This window comes from Drosophila takahashii, chromosome 2L (assembly GCF_030179915.1).
Source record: "Drosophila takahashii strain IR98-3 E-12201 chromosome 2L, DtakHiC1v2, whole genome shotgun sequence".
Classification (NCBI taxonomy): Eukaryota; Metazoa; Arthropoda; class Insecta; order Diptera; family Drosophilidae; genus Drosophila; species Drosophila takahashii.
The window spans coordinates 32,615,614-32,639,288 of record NC_091678.1 but is presented as its reverse complement, the minus strand read 5'-3'; the positions used below and the strand labels follow the sequence as shown (position 1 = coordinate 32,639,288).

Below are 23,675 nucleotides of genomic sequence, written 5' to 3'. Positions count from 1 at the left end.
GACATAAGTTTGTGCTTTAGTTTTAATTTGTTTCTTCATTTCAGTTTTCGTTTTCAATTCTGGGGATACATTAGATCCAGCATTTGCTGAAAGAGTTAGGGAAACCAAGTAAAACCAAACTAGATCCATTCAAAAAAATTAACATGAGTAAAAGTTTAGACAAATTAAAGTAAACAGGAATATAAACTTGATTTAATTACTTAAGATTATAAAATATGAAAATTTATATTACTTACAAGGACTTTATGAGATCCATACGAAAAATAAACAAGAAAATGAATTCAATTCAATTACTTGAGACTTAGTAAATATGGAAATTGAAATTAATCACAAAAGACTTCATGAGATCCATTTCATGTTTGGCTTTTAAAGGTGATGAATTTTCAGCAATAGTTAAACGGTTCGTAGTTGGTTTATTCAGACAGTCCCAGCTGGCTTCTCAAGGAAATAAGCCGTGCAGATGGTAATGGCTTCGTCAATATGTCGGCTAGTTGCAGATCTGTGGGAATATACCTTACACAAATTAGTTTCTTTTCAATTTGCTCTCTTGTAAAGTGATACTTAATATCTATGTGCTTTGTTTTCTTATGGCAAGTAGGATTGTTTGCAATACTTATACAACCTTGGTTGTCTTCAAAAATATCTATAGGACCACTTAATTCTAGATTAATCTCATTTATTAGTGATTTTAGCCAAACAGTTTCTCTAACTCCTTCAAACAAGGCCATGTGTTCTGCTTCAGTAGATGAAGCAGCAACCGACTTTTGTTTTATGGTACTCCAAGAAACCAAAAAATTTTCAAACATTTTAAAAAAATACCCAGTGGTACTTCTTCTGTCAGTTTCATTTCTAGCCCAATCGGAGTCTACATATCCTTTAAGAATATTATTAAAATTGGCTACTTTCTTGAATCTAAGCTTGATATTAACAGTTCCCTTCAGATATCTAAGAGCTCTTTTAAGGCATTGCCATAGTTCCTTATTGTTGTTGTTTGTATATCACCTTAGAATACCATGATTTTAAAAGGACCCAATGAAAACCCACCATTGACGACGATCCTTTTTAAATTCCGGAAAGGCAAGGTAGCAGTATGTGCTGATATAAAGGAAATGTTTTTGCAAGTGCAAGTCCGTAAGGAAGATCCGGATTCGTTGAGATTTCTTTGGAGACATGGTAATCGCGATGCTCAGGTTGATACATACAAGATGACAGTCCTTATATTGTGCTGGGACTGTTGGTCTGTCAAGTTCGTATTTGATCTCAAGCTAAACCGAGTGGACAAGGAAATTATAGTTTTGTTGACAAATAGATATAATACAATTAAGTATTAAGCAGGCCACCTTCCAATGAACAAATAATAATGCAGATTTAGACTAAATGAACCGCTCGCTCTCGATGCCAAAATAGAAGTGAAGGAGACTATCGAGAGAGCAAAAGAACGACGAAAAGATGAGAGAAGAATCACGATGGTCTCGTTACTTTTAGCGGTTTTCTTGAGACATCAGAATGTGCATCTACTTCATGTACATCCAAGTGACTTTTGTACATTTGAACATTCAAATTCCAACACGCCGCCTCAAAAGTTACATTGATTATCACTTTAATTCTTGACATAAGTTTGTGCTTTAGTTTTAATTTGTTTCTTCATTTCAGTTTTCGTTTTCAATTCTGGGGATACATTAGATCCAGCATTTGCTGCAAGAGTTGGGGAAACCAAGTAAACCCAACTAGATCCATTCAAAAAAATTAACATGCGTAAAAGTTTAGACAAATGAAAGTAAACAGGAATATAAACTTGATTTAATTACTTAAGATTATAAAATATGAAAATTTATATTACTTACAAGGACTTCATGAGATCCATACGAAAAATAAACAAGAAAATGAATTCAATTCAATTACTTAAGACTTAGTAAATATGGAAATTGAAATTAATCACAAAAGACTTCATGAGATCCATTTCATGTTTGGCTTCTAAAGGTGATGAATGTTCAGCAATAGTTATACGGCTCGTAGTTGGTTTATTCAGACAGCTTCTCAGGGAAATAAAGCGTGCAGATGGTAATGGCTTCGTCAATATGTCGGCTAGTTGCAGATCTGTGGGAATATACCTTACACAAATTAGTTTCTTTTCAATTTGCTCTCTTGTAAAGTGATACTTAATATCTATGTGCTTTGTTTTCTTATGGCAAGTAGGATTGTTTGCAATACTTATACAACCTTGGTTGTCTTCAAAAATATCTATAGGACCACTTAATTCTAGATTAATCTCATTTATTAGTGATTTTAGCCAAACAGCTTCTCTAACTCCTTCAAACAAGGCCATGTATTCTGCTTCAGTAGATGAAGCAGCAACCGACTTTTGTTTTATGGTACTCCAAGAAACCAAAAAATTTTCAAACATTTTAAAAAAATACCCAGTGGTACTTCTTCTGTCAGTTTCATTTCTAGCCCAATCGGAGTCTACATATCCTGTAAGAATATTATTAAAATTGGCTACTTTCTTGAATCTAAGCTTGATATTGAGTCAAAATCTGCCAAGTGGGCCACCCCTGTTCCGAAGGTCCGATTTTCATCGAACTTTTTTACTTTTCCGGTTCACAACGAAAATATAAGAACTTCATTTGAACGGTTTTGCGAAATTTTGAGTTTTACCGGAGTTATAGGGGTCAAAACATGGCATTTTTGACACTTTTTCGAAAAAGTTGCACTCAGTCATTAATTCATAACTTCGGAACGGTAAGAGATATCTTTATGATGTTTTCACTAATCGCTCAAGAATTAATATGACTTTCCATTAAAAAATTTAAAAAAAAATTAACATTTATTTTTCTTAAAAATAAATTAAAATTTTTTTTTATTTTTTATTTTTTTCAGTGTTCTTCACCAGCTATAGAGTTTAAAACCATTTGAAAATGAAGTTTGATTCATTACGAAAAAGATCAAAAAAAAAAAAAGAGGGGCCCGGACAAAGGTTTTTCGCAATATCGATTTGAAGAAGGGCGCACAGCGGATTCCCATACAAAACGACAAAAAGTCCCCCATTGACAGCTGTAGTCGGCTGACGCTACGCTCGCTACGGCATGTGTTGACCAGCCAGTTTTCACGAGCAAGCCGTTTTTGTATGGAAAACCGCTATGCGCCCTTCTTCAAATCGATATTGCGAAAAACCTTTGGCCGGGCCCCTCTTTTTTTTTTTTGGATCTTTTTCGTAATGAATCAAACTTCATTTTCAAATGGTTTTAAACTCTATAGCTGGTGAAGAACACTGAAAAAAATAAAAAATAAAAAAAAATTTTAATTTATTTTTAAGAAAAATAAATTTTAATTTTTTTTTAAATTTTTTAATGGAAAGTCATATTAATTCTTGAGCGATTAGTGAAAACATCATAAAGATATCTCTTACCGTTCCGAAGTTATGAATTAATGACTGAGTGCAACTTTTTCGAAAAAGTGTCAAAAATGCCATGTTTTGACCCCTATAACTCCGGTAAAACTCAAAATTTCGCAAAACCGTTCAAATGAAGTTCTTATATTTTCGTTGTGAACCGGAAAAGTAAAAAAGTTCGATGAAAATCGGACCTTCGGAACAGGGGTGGCCCACTTGGCAGATTTTGACTCTATTAACAGTTCCCTTCAGATATCTAAGAGCTCTTTTAAGGCATTGCCATAGTTCCTTATTGTTGTTGTTTGTATATCACCTTAGAATACCCTGCAGGAAACGGAATCAGTTTTGGACCAGTAAAATACTAGTTGGGTCAAGAAGGTTAACTAGTTCAAGTTATGTCCATTTCCTTGTAACGAAGTGGTCCATTTTTCATATGCTTGTCGTCGGAAACAACTAGTCCATTTGCTACTAGTTTTGCACTAGTGACTGTTAACCAATTTATAGTTACAGCTGTTAAACTACACTCAAAAAAATATTTTCACGAAAAAATTAAAAATAATCTCTAAACCATCAAGTGATTGAATTTCACTAGTACTTGACGATGCCTAACTTGACGCCCTCCTAATTTAGTATCCAATCAATAGGCGCGGTCCTTAGAGAATTTCTGATAATTATTATGTAATCAAATACAGTAAATGATAATTAAATGGAATTAAAACAAACTTACTTCTTTGAGGCAAGTCGCCCTCTCTAGGACTTGAACCCGGGACCTTTGGATTTGTAGACACACTAACTGATTGAGCCATACACGCATCACATTTTGTAATGCCCTAACAAGGTTTATGAATTTTAGTGTGACATAATTCATAAACAGTGATTTTTCACATATATATTGCCTCGGACAGATTAAACAAAGTTTAAAATAAAACTAAAACATCACCTAGCAAACAAAAAACAAAAAAAAAATGTACAGAGACTGGGGATTGAACCGAGGACCTCGAGTGTTTGATTTGTTTAGTGCTAAATTTCCCAAGACATTTACACTCTAGGCTATATTTTTGGATCATATGTGTTTCATTTGCAACTAGTTAAATTCCAGTTGCCTTTTAACTAGACCCTAACATGTATTTGTTCTACCAGTTAAATATTTTTAAGGTTTTTTTTTGTCAGAAAGGTACTAGTACGAAACAAGTTTCTTTTTTACTAGTTTTGTATTAATCATTTTTTCGACTAGCACAAATTTTCTAGACCCTGTGTAGTCCAAATGCATTCAGACAAATTCCGGTTGCTTTATATTAGTTATTTAACTAGTTGTTTTTCAGACTAGTTCGCATTTTTCCTGCAGGGAAATGTTGTATTGTATTTTCTCTAACTCAGAAAAGCATTCTGCCACGAAAAAAAAAATGTGGGCATGGCTCAGAGGCCAAGGTGCTAGCTCCTGATATTATTTTGTGCTCGGGGGAACGAGGTTCAAATCCCGCTCACAACACAACACAACTTTTTTTTTTTTTATTAGTAATCTTATCATATAACTTTTTTCCACAATTTTGTTCTTAATATTGTTAAGGAAATGTTAATTATGCGCCTTAAAAACTTTTTACTTACTCTGCCCTAGCCGGTTTTGAACCGGGGTCCTCTCGCATCAGAGTTGGATGCGTTACCTGTTGGGCCATCGCGACAAGTTACACGCGAGTATATTAGCTAAAGTTGATTGTAAAATTAGCTCGTTTAAGCATGCTCAACTTGTAAGTGTGACCACAGCATATAAAGCGTTATAATACCATTGTATACCAGAAATACAACAAAAATACAACTTTACAGCCATACTATTTTTTCGAAGACTTTTCGATGCCCCATTTGATATGAAAAACATATCAATCTTTGAAGTATTCATATTAATATGTTACGGATTCATATCAACATGGGTAATTGTTATGATTTCGTATCATATTGGTATGAATTCGTATTACATTTATATGGAAAAATTGATATGTACAAATTGAGGAGACAATATCACCCTGGTATTGTTCCGTTTTTTTCTCTGTGTAGGAATATCATTTAAACATATTTGAGTATTCATGAGACATCTTTCTAAAAATCGATATGATAATTTGGGTTTACTTCCAATTCTTTCACTGCGTCTGATTTCATAATTATTTTTATTTTCTATTAATTTATTAACAGTCTCAACAACTGGATCGGCATTCTCTAGACGTTTGAAATTTTCATTGAGTTGTTCACTTAACTCAGAATCAACAGATTCATTATTTTCCACCAAAGGAAAATCAACTCTTCTCTTTTTATTTTATATTTGATATTTTTCTCAAAAAAACAGTATTTTTCAATCGCGTTTGGGGGGGTCAAACGTCATTTTAGACCATAAGTATGTTCGCCAATATGGCTTAGAATCCTTTAAAGATTACGTTCGCCCTATACGATTTTTGGGGTCCCAAATCGACCCACACTAATACTGATCAATAAAAACTACATAGTAGTTCTTATTATCAAAGATAGAGGGTGTTATTGGACCACAGACATCGGAATGGACAACAAATAATGGTCGTGTAATAGTTTAAATGGAAAATTTTATCAATTATCATCTAACTTTGCTCCTGACGCGATAAGTTCAGTAATGAGGTCATCAAATTAAGCAATCATTAAGCTTTTTGCATTTCGTTCTGGCTTTTCTATCTCGTCGGTCATTCTAACAGCGCTCTCACTCTAAACTTCCATATTGAATATTTTTCTCCATCAAACGGTTTGATGTTTCTTTTCCCTTTATCCATTGTATGGTTTTGTATAAAAAAACAGTACCGCAAAACTACCTGTCAACTCTCCTTAGCAACACCGAACAGCAACCTTTTACAGCAATAATTCCGCAACAACAACTTTTCAAAGTAATATTTAGCAACAGCGGCCTGCAACTTTCAACAGCAATAACGTCGCCCAACACTGTCCTGCAACAATGTCTTTTAGCAGCAGCACTGTCTGGCAACACTGTCCCGTCGCAACGTGGAGATTCCCAGCGGGAATGTGAGAAGTTGGTTTTTGTGTTCTTGAAATCCTGTTCCTTTTTGCAGGCGGCGGTGTAGGGATAGATAATTTCTGAGCGTTAAATGAGGGTGGGTTTCTGAGTAGCATCAATATCAGGCCATTTATGCGCTGTGTGATATCTGTGGCACTACGATTATAATATTTTTTAACAAAAAAATCACCAACTTATAATATTAAAAAATCCTATGATTTACACCAAAACCAACAGACTTGTTCTCACATTTAGTTTTAATTTTTAGTAATTTTAAAAGTCGTAGAAAAAATATTAATAATTGTTAATCAAAAAAATTAAACTATATAACATTATTATCATAATGTCTATAATGATAATATTAATTTATTTTACTCAACATTTTTCAAATAATAATAAGGATGAATGTGGGATTCAACAAAATTATAGAGAAAAGCCACGGTAAGACGATTAAAATATTTGATCACATTTATCAAGGAATTACATTAAATTACAAAGAAAACTTTTGTTGTTTTTTACATTTTTAAACATTTTCTGTGAAATAAAATAATTTGATCGTCAGATCGTGGCCTAAGCCATTTTTAAGTGTTGTTAAAATATAAAAATTCGTGTTGGTGGTATTGATAACACGAAAAATGCCTAATATACCTATAATATACGTAACCTTTAATGATTACGGTCCCTGAAAAGTATTGTTTAAATATTTATTCGGCGCCAAAGTGTGACCCAACTTTACAACGAAATTTACCCCACATTTATCTGCATTTTGTATGGTATTATCAAGAATATAATGCAGGGTCACATCATTTTTAAATTTGTTGGAAAAAGTGAAAAAAAAGTTAAAATAGTTATTTTAATCTAAAAACAATAAAAAGGCGAGTGATAAAATGAATTTTGTCTTTTTATAACCTTTATTTCAGCGTTACAAAGGTTAGTATCACAGATATTTTCGCCATTAATAAATATACGCATCCGGATGCTATCTTCAACACAAATTCTGCATTTCAGTGACACTTGAAATGTTTTTAATCTTTACCAGTGGTAAATGGTGTGAGGTGTTCATTAAATGGTTGTATAAATAGTACTTCAGTACTAACTTAGTTGTTTAACTTAATCAAAATATTACATTTATTTCAGCCAGGCCGACTGAGACTTCTTGGGACCAGAAGTGTTGCGTCTGCGTTTGTCATATTTTATTTTTTCTTCTCATAGTTTTTGATATAGATACCCGACATAAAACAACTGAACAGAGGGTAAATGATCGGCCATGGCAAACCAGGCATAATTTCTGGAGAGATCCTTTAATTTTGTGCGGAGACCTAATAATGGTAATTACTCTTATTATTATTCCTGGTCTTACATTCAAACCTAAATTATTTTTTATACTTTCAGAAGACAAACAAGAAATGGATATCTAAGAACTGCATTCGGGCAAGCAAAACCCGGGAATGCTTCAGGCATTAACAATTTTTAGTTCCAATGCTTCGATTGTAAATATTATTAATAAATACACAAACAAATATTACAAAAAACATGATTTTTATTGTGGAAAATCAGATACTGCAAAGCAGTGCAAAACCAAAACGGCGAGGGTCTGGAAAAACCAAAACTGGGAGGGTGTAGAAAAGCAGATATTGCAAGTGGAGGAAAACCATAACTGGGTACGTGTGGAAAATCTATAATGCGGGAAGTCGAAAAACCAGTGGATTTTGTCCTGCATTCTTCTGCCAGAGATCCAGATAGAAACCTCATTTCCCCCTTACTTTTTATGTCACCCCCCCCCCGTGTATTTTTAAACCAGAGATGGAAGAAATGTAAGGGGTGAATGAGGTTTAGTCCCTTCCGCTTCTATGGAGAAACCTCTTGAAAATATGTTATTTTCCAGAGGAATTTTCCCGGTGGGTTTGCGGCCAATTTGTCGAATCGTTTGTGTGTGTGTATGTGTTTTCTGGTCGAATTTGAAAAAGTTCTAGAAAGATCACGGCGAATTGGTTAAACGTATGTAGCTTCTTCCTGGAAATATAAAAATGGATTGCAGCGAATTTTTCGCAGCGTTATATATAAAACCAATTTGACCCTCTATAGTTCAGGAATCACTCCTTGTTGTTCATGGACCACCTCATGTATGTAGATACGCATATTCGTATGCACACACACACATATCACTATTTCACTTTTATGCACTTTCACATTGTAACGATCAAAACACTCTTATTTATTCACTGCAATCGAGTATTACTATAAAAGAGTAGATGTCGATTTGCGTCATGTTCCCCCAGCCCAAACCATAAGACCTAAAATCCTGAAAAAAATTGGGTCTGAATCGTGTGTTAGAGGAGGTGTGCACTAAGAAAGGACTTTTTCAAATTCGGCTCCTAAGGACTCCCAGGACTCTCCAAAAATGCGAAATTGCTTGATTAAAACATCAACCATTCCCACAGTTTTTAACCAAACAAGTTAATATTTTTATTTTAAGCTTTATTTAAGGAAATCTTTGAAAGCCCATAAGTTGAGCCCCAACGGACTTCCAATTGGGGCACTCAATCAATTTTCCGCACCGATTATGCGATCGGATCTGTTTTTGTTTTAAAGTATGGAGCTATGCCATGCAATCAGTGAGGTATTTTTTATTGTTTTGGACACACAGTTGATTTTATTTTATTTTTTTGTGAGATTGCGGGGGTTGTGGGGGTTTTAGGTTTTTTAATAAACGTACACACAATCCCACTGGTTTTGATTATATTTATTATAGTTTTATTGAGTTATTTAGTATTATAAGTAGGCTTTGGTAATTGAATATTCTGCGTCTTAGTTCTTCGTCTTTTCGTTTTTCCACGTCTTTTGTACTCGCGTCGTTTTTCATACGTCTTCTCCTCGTCGTTGCAAATTCTTAATTGCTTATCGTCCTCAATTTAGGCAAGCTTGCCACGTCGTTAGTTCGTTAAATCTCTCGCTAACCCAGCTGATCTGGGTTGCCAGACCATTCCCACAAATCGGCCATCCTACACTGCATTCGCCTCGAATGCGTCGTCTTCATTGTCGTCCTAAGGCAACCACGGCTTTAGATACTCAGCGCAAGTGCTCGTCTGCCTTGGATCTTCGCTGAATACTGAGTCTTTAGCTACGTCATAGGTATCATTCGATTTCACCCTTACAATGCGGTATGGGCCAAGATACTTCGGTTTTAACTTTAGCCCTGGACCAAGCTGGGTTCTCTTGATAGCAACTAAGTCGCCGACTTTGTACTCTAAAGCTGGTCTTCGCCGTAGGTTGTATCGTTTTTTATTTTCTTCTTGTAATTTAAGAATGTGCTGCTTTGCTTGATTTCGAAGTTCATCTCGATCGTCGTTGCAGAGCTGAATCATTTCTGCCTCTAACATCTGCTGGATCTGTATGTCGGCTTTGAGACGCATCTTGGTTCCCGTAAGTAACTCAAAAGGCGTTGTTTTAGTGCTTCTGCAAAACGTTGAGTTGATGACTTGCTGTACGCTGCTGACAAACTTAAATCATTGTCGTGGGTCATCGATTGAAAGTTTCGAAAGGACAGCAATTATTGTCATATTTTGCCTCTCGACCTGACCGTTGGCACGTGGTAGGCCCGTTGTGATGAGAAGATGCTTGATGCCGTCGGTGTTGCAGTACAGTTGAAAGTCCTCCGACGTGAAAGCAGATCCTTTGTCAGAGATAATGTGACTAGGATTGTTGAAGATTATGCTTTGCTCCTGAAGTCTTGATACACCATTTTTGGTAGAGGTCGTCTTGGTCGGAAAGAGCCAGCAAAATTTGGTGAAACTATCGATCACTGCCAGTATGTGCTTATACTGTGTAGAAAATCGAAACGAGAGTTTAAATTATTGTTAATTGAGAACGCCGAAAAGTGAAAAGACTTGGCTTGGCTGCTGCAAAATTTGGGGGGAGAAAAAATACAAGACTGGCCGATTCGATATTCAAAATTCAACTAGTTTATTGTGCCCAGCAGCGCAGTTTTGTGAGAGCCTTTGCAGGCCCGCTGAATCCGATCTTAGATCTAAAATAATAGTTCTGGGCCTGTAAGCGGTGAACATAACGCTGTTAAGCTCTCTTAAGCTGTTACTTATTTATATCTTAACATAATTCAAATTCATTCCGGCCACCTTGAAGGACCGGCCTTCAACATACTGAGAGTACAGCCAGCTTTTGAATAGGACGCTTAAATATGTGACCTGTTGCGGTCTTGATTTCGGCCACTCGATCTCGACCATCGGCCCCTGCCACCACGCTGATGACCCTGCCGGTAATCCAACGCTGGGGTGGAGTGTTGTCCTCGTGGATGATTACCAAAGCTTCGACCTCCAGATTGGGCGATGTAGTTTGCCACTTGGTTTACGCTGAAGGCTGTGGACGTATTCCTTGGACCACGCCTGCCAAAACCGCTGTCTGAGCGTGGATTGCAATTGCCACCTCTTTGAGTACCTCAAACCTCTGGTCGGTGCGTCTGGCTCTAATGCTGATTGGAGTTAGAGGACGCGAATTCAGCACGGCCTCGGTGTCCGCTAGATAAGCCCTGACCTCGGCTTCGGTTAGGGACGCGTCTGCGACTTGACGCACGAGAATTTCATTCGCTGACTTCACGGCCGCCTCCCACAAACCGCCGAAATGCGGTGCTCGTTCCCTTCTCGACGACGAACAGTTGAAACTGCGACTGCTGATCCTCGAAGGCGCTCTGAAGAATTCTCAGCTTGTTCCTGGCTCTTACGAAGTTCGTCGTCTTGCGATGATGCTTTTAAAGGCAAAAAGAAAAGAGTCAGTCGTAATTTGTAACGAGTTCCAGGTGAACAGCCTTGGAGCAAAACAGACAAATACAGCTATATACATCTTAATGGGGGGCCGTCCTCGGATACGCGACAAGACATTGATAGGACCAAACAAATCTACGCCACAAATGTGAAATAGCCTTACGGATTCGATCCTATCCGCAGGCAGATTTCCCATAATTTGGTTCATCAGAACAGGCTTATATCTAAAACAATGGATGCATTTTCGAACCACCCGAGTGCATTCTCTGCGACCATTTATTAACCAGATTTCCTGCCGAAAAAGACCGATCATCGTTTTTGCATTTGCGTGACAATTTCTCAAATGCACATTTCGGAAATACAAATCAACAATTTGGTTTTTGGAAGGGAGTAATATCGGAAATTTAGCAGTTTCTGAAATAGGTGCATGCAAGAGTCTACCTCCCACCCGAATTAGCAAAAATCTTCTGCCAGCTTCAGAAAACTTTTGTACTCTTTCAGTGAACGGTCGTGTTTTTGTCTTGCGCTCCGAATTTTTGTTCTTTTTGTCCATAAACCATCGGGGTTTAATTCGAATTTTCTAACATTTATATAGCTTTTTATGTCCCTAACAACATCCGTTCGCTTCGCGAGTGCATAGTGATTGTTTTGTGTTTAAATTAACTAAATTAGTTTGCACGCCCAGTCTCTGTGCAGTGTTTGTTGTTATTGTTTTATCTTATTGCATTCTCCTTTTCTACCAAACGCTGTTTGGAGCGGTAAGAATCTATACGGTAATTACCCGCTCTCCCGCACTCCCGCATAAAACGTTGTTGTTGGCACAGCTAAAACTTACGCTCCCCCGCTTACTCACTCCCGCTCACTCTCTCCCGCTCTCTCTTACTCTCGTAGCTTTTTTCTCTTTGCACCGTGGTTCGGAATATAGCGATAATGGCTGTCTGTTGTTCGAAGAAATTCAAGTCGTTGATTTTGGCTGGACAACAGAGCATTCCGTGCCATTCGTGCGATAGTATTTTTCATGCAAAATGTCTTGGCTATTCGGGCCTTGTTCGCGATGAAATCGACATAAGAAGTGGCTTGCGCTACTATTGTGAAGAATGTATCGCGTATGAAACCCAGGCAATCTCTATAAGACGGCGTAAAAAGATCGCGGTCGATAGACAACCCACGGAAGACGCTAGTGCAACTCTCTCTGGCGATCCGGGGTCTGCAGCACAGCAGTCGATCTCAGCTGCCGCACAAATGGTACTGAGGTCGAAAGCTAAAAAAGATTCGGTATCCGAATGTAAGGATCGTGAGATTTTGACGCATGAGACATCCGAAAAATCTGTTTAAAAAAATACAGAAATGATTCCAACGCCGCATGTTGACTTAACGCCTGGAGTACCGACTGGAACTAGTAGTGCAGCCATAAATGCTGCAGTACCAAAACCTGTCACATTCGTGGTACCTAAAACAGTCACCTGTGTACCGCAGCGGAAACAAATTTTTGTTTCTCGGCTGAATCCTGACCTTTCATCCCTGGACATTACGGCCTATATCCGTCCATATGCTAGGGAAGTATCATCATTTAAGATCGGTGCTCCCTGTGCTCATTTCGCAACGATGTGCTCACCCAATTTTTGGCCTGCAGGCATTTTTGTTAAAGAGTACGAAGCTAGAAAAAAGAAAATTTGTTCAAAGGAAGTTGGAAATCCCTTTAAAGAGCCATCCACATCTTGATCTGTACCTGTCTCAAAAAACTAGATTCTTTCCTTCTGCTTTCCTATTAGAATAAAAGAGGTTTACAAAGTAAGTTGACCAAATTGTATACTGATATTTTTTCCTTGTCTTCCCATGTTATTGTGTTCACAGAAACTTGGTTAAAACCGGAAATTCTTAGTTCCGAAGTTTTTCCAAGTAAGTTCACAACGTACAGGCTTGATCGTCCCTCCCGAGGTGGAGGTGGAGTTTTAATTGCAGTTGACTCAGAATTAACATCGGAAGAAATAACGTCCGACGAAATAATGGACAACCCTTCAGGGTATTTCTATATACATAACATGTTCTTATATTCCGCCGTCATCTGAATTCCCAATATATGCAAATCATCTGTCCGCTATCCAGTTTATTTCAAGTAAACTATCAGATAGGAATCAGTTAATAGTTTTAGATGACTTTAATATACCTAGAGCGACATGGTCCACCGTCGAAACCTCGAATATATTGTTACCTTCAACGCAGCATGATTTTCTTGATGGTTTGCTTGATATTTCATTGTCCTTTTGGGGTTTCCTGATGATCTTCTTAGGTGGATCTTAAGTTATTTGAATGGCAGGACTCAAAGGGTCATTTTTAAAAACTCTTTATCATCCCTAATCCGAGTTACGTCCGGTGTACCACAAGGAAGTCATCTTGGTCCGCTCCTGTTTACATTATTTATAAATGACCTTCCTCTAGTCCTAACGAACTCACGTGTACTTATGTACGCAGATGACGTTAAGTTGTGCCTGCAATTTAATGATCCCGCACAAAGTTTAGCTTTACAATCTGATCTCAATGCATTTCAAACATGGTGCTTGAATAATGATTTAAATTTAAATGGTTCTAAGTGTAAACTAATGACCTTTTTTCTTGTCAGCCCTCACTATTCAACTTATACTTTGAGCGGCTGTGTGTTAGATAGAATAACGCATGCTGACGACCTTGGAGTCTATATGGATCCCAAACTTAAATTTTCTGATCACATTACTACCATGGTAAATAAAGCCAGGGGCGTGCTTGCATTTATCAAAAGGTGGTCGAGGGAATTCGATGATCCCTATGTGACAAAGAACTTGTTTATTTCATTAGTCCGACCAATTCTTGAGTACTGCGCTCCAGTTTGGAGTCCCCAATATGGGGTGCATATAGACCGGATTGAGTCAGTGCAAAAAAACTTTTTAATATTTGCCTTGCGGGGACATAACTGGGATACAAGCCTAATACTGCCATCCTATTCTAGTAGACTACTTTTAATTAACTACTTCTAATTAACTTGAGTTTATCGAAGGACAATGCTTGGTATTACGTTTATTAGGAATCTTATTCATGGTGATGTGGAGAGTCCCGAGTTACTGGGTCGCCTGCATTTTAATGTGCCAAATAGATTCACAAGAAACTACATTCCCCTAGTTTTAAATCATTGTATCTCTAATTATGCAATGCATGAACCTTTTAGAGTACTCTGCAATGACTATAATAGACTATATCACCTAATATCTATCTGTTTTACTTTATGTATCTTGACTATTCGTATTTTGACCTGCATGTATTTTTAATTGTCTATTGGGCGGTTCTTTTACAAACCGAACACCTTTTATTGGCTCACATTTTTGATTTGCCTGAAACTTTTTTTACACGTACTATTCGGAAAATAAGTAAACACGTGTATCAGGATTTGACCGAAAAAAAATTATTTTCCTAGTTAGAATTTTTTTAAGTGTGCCAAAAATTGTCAAATTTGAAAAAGTACCCTCTCATTGAAAATCTGTATCTCCGGTTATATGAATCCAATTGACTTCATGTCTTTTGCATTAATTCTTCTGAAACCTCTCCTTTCAAAATAAAATTACTTAAAAAAAAATTTTTTTTAATTTCTTAAAAATAAAAACAAAATAAGATTTAAAAAAATTTATTAACTATTCCCCCCACAAAAAAAAAAATTTTTATATATTTTAATACTTGCGTCATATTGTTAGTTACAATCGGTTTTTGTAAAAAGTTGGAGCCACTTTTAGTTTTTAAAATATCGAATTTGTTTTAGCAAGGCCTCGGCTTTTTTCTATGAAAAAACGTCGCAGCAAGTAGATCTACTCTCTCACTCTTATCGGATCCTAATGGAATTTATGTTTTCGCATTGTTTACTAGTCCTTTAACAATTGTTAATGATTAAAAGTTAAGTTTTAAGTTTTTTGACAATTTCTGAATGACAAAAAGTAAAAAGTCATTTTTTAATCAATTAAAAACTTACAACTATTTATTTAACCGTCTATTTAATAAACAATAATTTTAAATTTATTTTATTTATTATTTTTTTATATTATGTAATTTATTAAACATTTTTAAATATTTTTTTTAAGTTTTTAAAAAAATTTATTTAATAAAAATAAAAAATTATAAAATTTAATTAATTTTTTTTTTTTATTTAAAAATAAATATTTTAAAATGTTTAATAAATTACATAATATAAAAAAATAATAAATAAAATAAATTTTAAATTATTGTTTATTAAATAGATGGTTAAATAAATAGTTGTAAGTTTTTAATTGATTAAAAAATGACTTTTTACTTTTTGTCATTCAGAATTGTCAAAAAACTTAAAACTTAACTTTTAATCATTAACAATTGTTAAAGGACTAGTAAACAATGAGAAAACATAAATTCCATTAGGATCCGATAAGAGTGAGAGAGTAGATCTACTTGCTGCGACGTTTTTTCATAGAAAAAAGCCGAGGCCTTGCTAAAACAAATTCGATATTTTAAAAACTAAAAGTGGCTCCAACTTTTTACAAAAACCGATTGTAACTAACAATATGACGCAAGTATTAAAATAAAAAAAAAATTTTTTTTTTGTGGGGGCAATAGTTAAAAAATTTTTTTAAATCTTATTTTGTTTTTATTTTTAAGAAATTAAAAAAAAATTTTTTTAAGTAATTTTATTTTGAAAGGAGAGGTTTCAGAGGAATTAATGCAAAAGACATGAAGTCAATTGGATTCATATAACCGGAGATACAGATTTTCAATGAGAGGGTACTTTTTCAAATTTGACAATTTTTGGCACACTTAAAAAAATTCTAACTAGGAAAATATTTTTTTTTCGGTCAAATCCTGATACACGTGTTTACTTATTTTCCGAATAGTACGTGTAAAAAAAGTTTCAGGCAAATCAAAAATGTGAAATTTTTTTTTTGGCCAAATCTGTTCGGTTTGTAAAAGAACGGCCCTATTGTGAAATTGTCTTCTTTGTCCGCGATTTCGTTTACTCGCCCAAAACGGTGTAGGACCCCGCGCGTAACAAGCATTGCTTGGTGTCGTAAGGGCCACTTAATTGTACTGACCATAGTGCATCAACGTCCAAGAATATAAGGGCGTCATCATCTGCAAACTTGATTGTAAAGCATGTCCTTTTTTAATTTTCTTGTACTCTACTGCAAAGACATTTTTTTTGATGATTTCCATCAGTTTAAAAAATGATAGTTTTAACTCTCTAGCCGACAGACTTACTGATCTTTCTCATGATTTATGCAAGTGACGAAGGTTGAGACTTTATCCAATGTAGTGTTATTTCTGAGTCTGTCCAGAAATAAAAACTCTCGATTTCACATTTGTTGACGTAGGCCCAAAATTGTGCCAAAAGTGTGGCGGCGCATAATTCAAGCCTTGGTATGGTTTTCGTTTTAAGTGGAGCCACTCTCGATTTGGCTGCTAGCAATCGACAATTAGCTTTACCGTTTTCGATTGCTCGAATGTAAATGCAACATCCGTAAGCTTGGCTGGATGCATCTGCGAAACCGTGAGCTTAAACGGCTGAGCACCCACTGGCAAACGCGTACATAGGAACGGTGACTGTGTGAAGATTAAGTAGATTCTTCTTTAACCTTTCCCAACTCGTATGTAACGACATCGGAATGGATTCATCCCATCCCAGTTGAAGTTGCCACCGTTTCGTAGGTTTACTGTATTAAGACGAAATATTTGTAGTTCATCAGATGGATTTTCGCGCCATACTATCAATTGATAGTTACGATCTTCTTCTGCGAGACTTACTTGCCTATACATTTTCGATATATCTGCAACTAAAGCGAATCCATTTAAACGAAATCTAACAAGTGGTAATAACAGTTCCCTCTGAATAGTGGGCCCCACCATTAAAATGTCATTTAATGACTGCGCTGAAGTTGTCTTTGCAGACGCATCAAACACGACTCGAAGTTTGGTTGAGTTACTATCAGGCCTCAGAACGCATTGATGTGGTATGAAGTAGTGCGGCCCTGGTGGAATCTTATTGCATGTTGGAGACATATGACCCAGCTCCAAATATTCTTTCATAAAAGCGATGTACATTTCTCGAAGTGAGCTGTCTTTTAGGCTTCTCCGTTCTAACGATAAAAATCTACGTTTAGCGAATTCGAACGAGGATCCAAGCACGAGCGGATCAGATTTAAAAGGCAAACGGACTAAAAAACGACCACAATTTGAATTGGCTACGTTTTTCACGAAGTGATCCTCGCAGGCAATTTGTTCTGGTGAAAATTTAATAACTTCTTTGCTTTCTGGGACGGTATCTAACTCCCAAAGCCTTTGAACAAGTCCTCCTAAAACCATGTCTTCCTTGGACAAGGCGATACAAGAAGTAGCTTCTTTTTGTTGTTGCTTACACCGTCCAGAAACAACCCATCCCAATAGTGTTTTTTGAAGCAATAGACCTCCATTGGTGAGTTTGATTTGACCACTGCACAACAAATCAAAGAAGGAGTCTGCTCCGAGCAAAATATCAATTCCTTGCGGCTTTTGGAACTCTGGATCAGCTAAGTCTTCGCCGGCCGGAATTTTCCACTGCCTTGCAGGAAGCATATTATCTGGCTGATTGCGAGTTATGGATCCCAGTACCCAAAAGTCAGACGTAAAAATGTGTCCATTGAGCCGCGAATATAAGGTAGTTGTGACTTCACTTCTGGCAATGGAATTGGATCCTCCCACTGATGTGATAGAAAGTCATTTATTTGTTCTTGACAATCTTAGAAGCTGAGCAAGGCTTTCTGTCATAAAGTTAAGTGCGACCCTGAAACTAATAGAGCCCTGGCTCGATGGAGCTGACCAAATCGAACGCGAACATTAACAACGGCTGTTGCTAGAATTACTTGGTTAATTTCCGAAGTGTCTTGAATAACTTGAGCCGAATGGAAAGATGCCTGAGAAGTAGAAGTACTTTGCCCTTGCTGGTCCTGCCAGCTTCTACCTTGATGTGGCTCACTCGAGTTTTGGTATAGATGTAGTAGAGTATGATGTGCCTGTTGGCATACCCGACATTTGGATGCTGTGCATTTAAATACTCTATGTCCCTCATTTAGGCAATTAATACATAATTGCTTCATTTTGGCAAAGTTAAAACGATCTAAAACTGACATTCCGCTAAATCCCTTGCAATTACCTAAAAAATGATTAGAACTGGAGCAAGTATATGAATTCCTAGTATTTTTTTTGCTTCCAGAGGGCATTTCCGAAAAACTTGTTCCCTTTACCCTCGACGCTTCCTCGGCTGACACATGTTGATATCGTCGATCTAAAACCTTTACGCAATCAGACCATTTAGGCAGTTTATCATAATTAAGCTGTTCCTCATACTTTAATTTGGTGTACGGATCTACTTTTGAAAGAACTATGTGTATAATTGCCGCATTGACAATATCCTTTTCGTCCCCTAGGGACATAAGCGAATCGAAAATTGCACTTATTGTGTCAATTATCAACCTCAAGGCAGGCGCAGAAGGTTATAGAAGAAACAGCTGCGCTAGGGTTTCGAAGAAAATTAAACACTTGTTGTCATAGAGTCTTTTTAAACTTGCTAATGCCTATTTATAATTTGCATCTGAGACTTGAAGAGCTTTTTTTGTGCCCAATGCCTCGTCAGAAAGGCAGGATAGCAAATGGTTAAATTTTTCAATGTTAGATAACGAATTATCAGACTCAACTAGTTGCTCAAAAATTTCAATAAATTGCACAGGCCGACAAAATGTGACATGGGTCGGTGTCCAGGCCTGCCACCATTTTATTTCGATAAATGAGGCTCTTCTAAACATAAGTTGCCACTACACCTATAGTCCATCAGCTCTGATATTTGCGATATCTTTTAAATCACAAATTTTCTTCGACCTTTGGGATATATCTTCAAGAGTGGTCAACCAATTTTGGTAATCTTTTCGGAATTAAATAGTTACATGTCTCTTTTATACGGTCGTACGGTCAATCTAACTCAACCACACAAGGAGGTGGGCGCATTCAAAATTTTAAAGTCATAGCAAAGTTTAAAAATCTTAGTTCGTGAACAGCGTTTAAAAATTAAATAAAAATATTTTCTCCTACAATGCATTTTTGATCAAAAGACATCTTATGTCCTTAATTTTTAAGACACTCATCAGGTTTTTGTTAATTGTTTTGGAATTTTTAAAATTGTTTTTCTTACTTCCTTCACAGTGACGATTCACAAATCTAAGAAGTTTTGCTTTGAGTATACACCCAAAAAAAAAATCGATTGAAATCGTCCTTTGTTTTAGAAAATCGCCTATGAATTTGCTTTACTGGCGATTTTGTCTATATTAAAGAAAGTAGGTTTTTAAAATCAACGACGTTTTTTTCTAAAAATCAAAAAAAATAGACTGCAATTTAGAAATACGGTTTTTTTAAATATAGACAAATATTCTTTAAATAACAAAAAAAAATTTCTTAAATTTAGAAAATACAAAAATCTATTTTCGGGCTTCGGAATTACAACCCTAGTCAAAAGTATTTTCACAAATTTGAATGTTAACTGTACTCATATTTTGAACTTATAATATAAACATTTTGGCACCTTTGGAAAGAGCACTTCAATTCCGTTTAAATTACACAAAAATGTTCTTAACCCATTAAGCACCCTTTGAAAAGTGGGCAAATTAGACAATTTTTTTTGAAAGTCAAATTTTCAACTTTTTCTCTGGGGCTTAAAACAAAAATATTTTGATGCAAAGTTGTTCCCCAATCAAAATTAATAATAACTGCAACAAAAAAAATTTCAAAATATTTTTCCTTGTATTTTTTATGATTTTTTAAATGGAGACCTCTCAGTAAAATTTTGCATAAGTCAGTACAGAAATAGGCATAAATTATAATAATTCCGACTAGAATCGAAAAATTTCTAATGAAAGTAATACCGCGAGCATTGACCCGATTTTTCTTTTCTCTTTTTCGATATGTACAATGTACATATGTACATGAGGGTGGACTTATTTTGTATGAAATTTCTAAGGCCATGCTCTCACCCCTTCATATATAGCATTTTTGTATCCTTAATCCATTAAAGAAAGAAAAAGTAAAAAATAATTAGTTTTAGGCGGTGCGCAACGGCTTTAAAGTTTATTACGCATATTTCAGATTCATCTAGATGTCGTAGACTTAATTTTATACTTTGACAGTATTTTAAAAAGTATCTTAATCACTTTCCCGAGCTTTTTAACAAGGGATGTAGTCGTTGATAAAATTCGAGTCCCTGGGAGACAATTACAACTTAAAAATAACAATAATAACGAATAATCAAGGACTTTTAGAGTAAAACTTATAAATATTACGGTCTCTGAAAAATAAGAGTCAATATCGTTGTATCCTAAATGCTGGCTTTCTTCTTTGACGAAAATTTGTATTGGCGAACGCAAAAGTGATAGTTAATCTTCAAAATTGTAAAATAGAATCTCTATTTTATTGTGAGTCACAAAAAAAAAAATGATGAGTCGGGGATCGAACTCGGTTTTTTTTGTTCGGAGACAGAAGCTCTACTGGCTAGGCTACGTCCAACTGTTAATATTCATGAAATAAATTTCTACTTGACTCTTTTATTCGAGCGAAACCAAAAAGTTGACATGTTAAAATCTGACAAGAAATGGAATGGGGTAAATTCCTAGTTTTACACTTAATTTTCAGCGAAACTTTAGGGTAGAGCTGCAAAACTATCGATAGTGTAGTCAGTCGAATGTTTGACAGCATTTCAGTCGACTGTTTCGATATTATCGTCTAGTCGTTATTTGACATTAGAAGAAAAGTTTTTATCAATTCTATTCCAAGTAAATAATAAATAAAGCCTTAAATAGTATTGTTTGTTTTTTTTAATCAGTCTGTATGTAAATTTAAATATACATAAAAGTCAAATTTTTAATTACTAAGGACCCATCGGTTAAATAATTAACATTGGCCCTTGATGTCCAACCGTCTGACGTTATTGAGCAGTAATTTACACATTTGAAAAGATTTTGAAGACGTTCCTTGCATTTTTCGTATGACGTCATTAGACACACGTTTTGCAAGGCGGTTCTGCTAGGCAATTTGTATTTTGGGTCCAAAATGCTCACCAATTTTTTAAATCCGGTTTCTTCTACAATCCGAAAAGGTTGCATGTCTGATACAATTAAGTTCATCACAGCGTTGTCAATTTCAATCTTCCGGGGAGAGTCCTGCTCATAGTGCGAGGGTGTAGTACTCTCGCTTATTTCCGGCTCAAGCAAAGACTGATCTTCGCAGTAAGCATGCTTCCTTCTGAGATGATCCCTTAGGTTTGAGGTGTTGTTGCTGGTCTTATATTGCTTGTTGCACAAAAGACATTTTGCGGTCGTCTTGTCGATTTTTTGGAACCTCTTCCATACATCGGAAGCTCTCGGTTTCCCTTTTTCTTGAGAGTCTACTCGTAACCAAATTAATAGATTATGCTGATTAAATAATTTAGTTATACTTACCATTTTCTTTGGAAACAGCTAAAAACTTCTCCATTTTAAATGAAAATAATTTCAAAAGATTCTTTTGATTTTATAAAGAAATATTAGAGTTAAACTATAGAAATGAGCTACAAACGGTACTTGATTAAAAAAAAAGTCGATAGTAGTCGACTGAAAATCGACTAAACAATCGCAAAGCATACTATCGACTTGTAGTCGACTTCAGTCGATCTTTTGTCAGCTCTACTTTAGGGCCATTGCGCACCGCCTAAACGATGAAATAAAAATTTTCTGTTTTCGCATAAATTTATTGGACACAGAAACCTACCATTTAAGATGCTGAGCTCAGTTGACCTTAAAGAAGTCCACCCTAATGTACATATATGTATATGTATGTGCTCTAGCGCCACAATGCCGGCCTTTAAATCACTCACGCATTTTTAAACTTTTGTATCATTAAACTTGAAGCAAATTTTATATTTCCTTTTTTATAATTGAAGGAAAAGTACCGGCGTTGTGGCGCCAGAGCACACACATATGTACACTAGGGCGGTCCAAAAAATGAAATTCTTTTCTCACCCCTTAACATGGTATATTAAAGTATGCAAAAAATGTATGTGAAAACAAAAATTTTTTTTTCGAGATTTAGACCTTGCGAAACGTCTTTAAAGTTTTCTTTAAAATTACTCATACGACATGTAAACAGTTCGAATTTGGTCGAACAAAATCGTTCTCCCATTTCTTGTCTTGTCAAATTATGAATTTTGTTGGAATAATTGGTAAAAAAAGGAGAGCAAAACATCAACTGAATTGTTGATATCTATGTCACTTTGATCAGAAAAACTTTTTGATCGAAGGCAACAGTGCGTATGGGTGATAAACTTTGAAACCAATTCGCAGACCCTAAAACACGATTTAAAAAAAAATTTTTTTTTGGTATACCGTGAATACCACAATGCGCACCGTATAAGCGGGTGAGAGTAGGACCTTAAAATTTTCCATACAAATGTGGACCGCCCTAATGTACACATATAAGGACCCAGCGGGAATGTGAGAAGTTGGTTTTTGTGTTCTTGAAATCCTGTTCCTTTTTTCAGGCGGCGGTGTGGGGTTAGATAATTTCTGAGCGTTTAATGGGGGTGGGTTTCTGAGAAGCATCAATATCAGGCCACTTATGCGCTGTGTGATTTCTGTGGCACCACGATTATAATATTTTTTAACAAAAAAATCACCAACTTATAAAATTCAAAAATTCTATGATTTGCACCAAAACCAAGAGACTTGTTCTCACATTTATTTTTAATTTTTAGTAATAATATAATTCGTAGAAAAAATATTATTAATTGTTAATCAAAAAAATTAAACTATATAACATTATTATCATAATGTCTATAATGATAATATTAATTTATTTTACTCAACATTTTTCAAATAATAATAAGGATGAATGTGGGATTCAACCAAATTATAGAGAAAAGCCACGGTAAGACGATTTAAATTTTTGATCACATTTATCAAGGAATTAAATTAAATTACAAAGAAAACTATTATTGTTTTTTACATTATTAAAATTTTCTGTGAAATAAAATAATTTGATCGTCAGATCGTGGCCTAAGCCATTTTTAAGTGTTGTTAAAATATAAAAATTCGTGTTGGTATTCGGCGACAAAGTGTGACCCTACTTTACAACGAAATTTACACCAAATTTATCTGCATTTTGTATGGTATTATCAAGAATATAATGCAGAGTCACATCATTTTTTAAATTTGTTGGAAAAAGTGAAAAAGAAGTGAAAATAGTTAATTTTAATCTAAAAAACAATAAAAAGGTGAGTGATAAAATGAATTTTTTCTTTTAATAATCTTTATTTCAGCGTTACAGAGGTTAGTACCACAGATATTTTCGCCATTAATAAATATAAGCCTCCAGATGCTATCTTCAACACAAATTCAGCATTTCAGTGTCACTTGAAATGTTTTTAGCCTTCACCAGTGGTAAATGGTGTTCG

At 35.5% G+C, this 23,675-nt stretch overlaps 2 protein-coding genes and 1 long non-coding RNA gene across 5 annotated transcripts in view; 2 read left to right on the top strand and 1 right to left on the bottom strand.

Moving 5' to 3' along the window:
* The window catches only part of dpr21 (defective proboscis extension response 21), a 303,758-nt gene that overhangs the window by 75,992 nt on the left and 204,091 nt on the right, over nt 1-23,675 (top strand). The window lies entirely within an intron of this gene.
* LOC138913285 (zinc finger BED domain-containing protein 4-like) lies at nt 1,915-21,823 on the bottom strand. The gene is made up of 3 exons (XM_070216413.1): nt 21,688-21,823; nt 21,307-21,632; nt 1,915-2,097 (listed from the first exon to the last, which is right to left on the bottom strand). Exons 1-3 carry the CDS (start codon nt 21,719-21,721, stop codon nt 2,086-2,088), a joined length of 372 nt encoding a protein of 123 aa, XP_070072514.1. The 5' UTR covers nt 21,722-21,823; the 3' UTR covers nt 1,915-2,085.
* LOC138911969 (uncharacterized) lies at nt 6,937-7,970 on the top strand. The gene is made up of 3 exons (XR_011417596.1): nt 6,937-7,343; nt 7,551-7,741; nt 7,806-7,970. It is a non-coding gene; the product is annotated as an uncharacterized lncRNA (long non-coding RNA).

Coding starts and splice junctions, on each gene's coding strand:
- LOC138913285 (XM_070216413.1), bottom strand. CDS start 21,721: ATGGAGAAGTTTTTAGCTGTTTCCAAAGAAAATG. Junction 21,633..21,687: donor AGCTGTTTCCAAAGAAAATG/GTAAGTATAACT, acceptor GGTTACGAGTAG/ACTCTCAAGAAAAAGGGAAA.